The sequence below is a fragment of the Gavialis gangeticus genome, unplaced genomic scaffold (assembly GCF_001723915.1).
Source record: "Gavialis gangeticus isolate Ggan-Ray unplaced genomic scaffold, GavGan_comp1, whole genome shotgun sequence".
In the NCBI taxonomy this organism is placed as follows: domain Eukaryota; kingdom Metazoa; phylum Chordata; order Crocodylia; family Gavialidae; genus Gavialis; species Gavialis gangeticus.
The window spans coordinates 32,004,331-32,007,710 of NW_017729033.1; the positions used below are offsets into that span (position 1 = coordinate 32,004,331).

The 3,380-nt window shown below is 46.0% G+C and overlaps 1 protein-coding gene across 1 annotated transcript; it reads left to right on the forward strand.

Annotated features, from left to right (window-relative positions):
• The first annotated feature begins 10 nt into the window (after nt 1-10).
• Nucleotides 11-1,928, forward strand: DRD5 (dopamine receptor D5). The gene has a single exon (XM_019525817.1). The coding sequence runs from the start codon at nt 11-13 to the stop codon at nt 1,367-1,369; it is 1,359 nt and encodes a 452-aa protein (XP_019381362.1). The 3' UTR covers nt 1,370-1,928.
• The last annotated feature ends 1,452 nt before the right edge of the window (nt 1,929-3,380 follow it).

Consider the following 3,380-nt stretch of genomic DNA (forward strand, 5'->3'; position numbering starts at 1 on the left):
GGGCGCGGGCATGGTGCCGGCGCGGGGCGGCGGGGCGCGGGCGGCGGCGGGCAGCCTCCTGGCGCTGCTCATCCTCTGGACGCTGCTGGGCAACGCGCTGGTGTGCGCGGCCATCGTCCGCTGCCGGCACCTGCGGGCCAAAGTCACCAGCATCTTCATCGTGTCCCTGGCCGTGTCCGACCTGCTGGTGGCCCTGCTCGTCATGCCCTGGAAGGCGGCGGCCGAGGTGGCCGGCTACTGGCCCTTCGGGGCGTTCTGCAGCGTCTGGGTGGCCTTCGACATCATGTGCTCCACCGCCTCCATCCTGAACCTGTGCGTCATCAGCGTGGACCGCTACTGGGCCATCTCCAGCCCCTTCCGCTACGAGAGGAAGATGACCCCCCGCGTGGCCTTGGTGATGATCGGAGGGGCCTGGGCCCTGTCCGTGCTCATCTCCTTCATCCCCGTCCAGCTCAACTGGCACAAAGGCAGGGAGGCCGGTGGCGGGCCTGGCGCCGCGGCCACCTGGGCAGGGGACGCTGGCACCACCTGGGCGGCTGCGGCGGGGCTGGGGCCCTCTGCCGGGACCCCCCGCGGCAACGAGACCCTCGGGGAGGCGTCGGAGAGCTGCGACTCCAGCCTCAACAGGACCTACGCCATCTCCTCCTCCCTCATCAGCTTTTATATCCCCGTGGCCATCATGATCGTGACCTACACGCGGATCTACCAGATTGCCCAGGTGCAGATCCGCCGGATCTCCTCTCTCGAGAGGGCAGCCGAGCATGCGCAGAGCTGCCGGAGCAACCACATTGACTGCCAGCACCATGCCAGCCTCAAGAGCTCCATCAGGAAAGAGACCAAGGTTTTGAAGACCCTCTCGGTCATCATGGGAGTCTTTGTCTGCTGCTGGCTGCCCTTCTTCATCCTCAACTGCATGGTCCCCTTCTGCGAGAGCCCACCTAGCAACCCACAGGCTGGCCTTCCCTGTGTCAGTGAGACCACCTTCAATATCTTTGTCTGGTTTGGCTGGGCTAACTCATCTCTCAATCCCATCATCTATGCTTTCAATGCTGACTTTAGGAAGGTCTTCTCCAACCTCCTGGGGTGCAGCCAGTTTTGCTCTAGCACTCCAGTAGAGACAGTCAATATAAGCAACGAGCTCATCTCTTACAACCAGGACACCATTTTCCATCAGGAGATAGTGACTGCCTATGTGAACATGATCCCTAATGTGGTTGACTGTGAGGATGACCAGGAGGACCCCTTTGACAGGATGTCCCAGATCTCTCCTGAGCATGAGGTTGCTACCGACTCAGTGTGTGATCTGGACTGTGAGGGGGAGATCTCACTAGACAAAATCACACCTTTCACCCCAAATGGTTTACATTAAACTGCATTCTGCCTTCTCTGATTTTACTGGCTTGTACAGCAGAATACACAGAATGAAAAGACTGCTTGGCTCTAAGCTGTAGTCAGTTCACTATAAATTTACATTATGTGTCTAGCATTTACAGGGCTTAGAAGCTGCCTTGGAGAAAATGGAGAAAACAAATGGAATTTGCCATCTCTCACACAGAGAGAGAACCAGGAACATGTGCCAAATGAGAAACTGGGGTGTAACTACAGTTATCAAATGTGTATAAAATGTTTTGAGAATGGGAAGTGAGCTCTTAAGTGCCAGGTATTGCAACAGTTTTAAAAAGGGACAGATAAGGTAACTGACACGTTCATTAAAAACAAAAATTCTCCTGGGCAGTTGTGCGTTCGGTTCCTGTGTTTAAATTTTATCTGGAGCTAGGGGAAGGGGGGGTGGTTTGTGTGATTATGTAAATGTGTGTTTCTGTTGCTGCCAAAAGAGTTTCTGTGTAATTTGTATCTTCCTTGGTGGCATTATTGCCTATGATATCCTTTCCATGTTCCCACAGATGAATAAATATGAGTTATATTGATCAAGGGGTTATCATCTTTCATTCATCAGCTCGAAAGATTTACAATGGGTACTCAAACTTTATCATCTTACTTGAAGATAAGAGTGACTAACTGCTAAACCCTGTTATTTTGCCAGCAGACTACAAGCTACATGCACTTCTTGAATCAAAGAGGTGTTCATGGGAACAATTAATTTAAGCTAGCTTTATTAGATGCTTCTATTCAGAACTAGATTTGTGCCTTTGATTTTTATTCCCTTTTTATTAAATATCATGGATGGCCTATATCATGATTATTTGTGTTTTTACTGTAGCTAAATTAGTAAATGGGTATACTGTACTTAGAAAGCATTACATTTTTTTCTCAATTCTATAAGCTGAATTGGCTTTTAAAGCAGTGCTATTAATAATAAGAAATATCTCTTCACGGTGTTCACAAAACTGTGAACGCTATTGTTTGTGTTATAATTGTAATAGTTATTTTATAAAATGATAGCAATATTCAGTCATTCCCCATGTTTCTAGGAGGTTTTATAGTTGCAGTGAGCTGTCTCAAAAAATCTAGAGACAGAAGAAATGCTGGCATATTTTAACCATTTTAAGCATAAATATCCTGTTTCACTGGATCTTTATTCATACTTTTAAAAAGTTAAAGGCATTGACTGAGATCTAGGTTCCAGCAGGGATTTAAATACACATTTTGAAAAAAAAAAGATATTGTATTATTTTCATGAAACTTTAATTCTCTTAAAGCATTGCAAGTAAAATGGAATGGTATTATTTTAGAAACGGTCCAAAGCATTTCAGATCAGAAAGTGAGTATTACTTAGTGAATCAGTTGTTCCAATTACATTTTCAAAGGAAGTAAATGAAATACCAAAATGTAATTTCAAGCATTGGCTGTGTCTTATGAATATAATTTTGAATAGGTCTGTGTCTTTCTAAGAGTATTGTGTTGCTACTTATTTGCGAGTACAACTCAAGTTGCAATGGACCTGATCCTACAACCCTTATTTGGGCAGCAGTCCCTTTAAAACTGGTAATTTAGTTTAGTAAAGATTAAAACTGGATACCAAAGAGACTTGGACATGTCAGTGCTGAGTACTGTGACACCTAACTTCTGGGCACACAGAATGTAATCTCCAGCCCTGAATTAAGCACCTGAGCTCCCTATATAATGCATGGGGAGATATGGATACTTTAAAATGGAGTTATTAACACTGACTGGAAAGCTGCTAGGATAGCTGACAAGAAATGCAAAATAGTTGGATATGTCTGAATCCTGGTCCTTTTGGTCTGTGTTGTGGGGGAGCTTCAGTGCTTAATATTGGGGTACAGGGAGGTGCTTTCCTCAATTTTGGGTTCTGCCCTGAACTTTGTCTTGGAGTTATGCACCTACACTCTTTTTATCAAAAAAACCTTATGAAAGGTCACTTTCTTGTTACACAGAATCAATTCCACCTTCAACTCCTT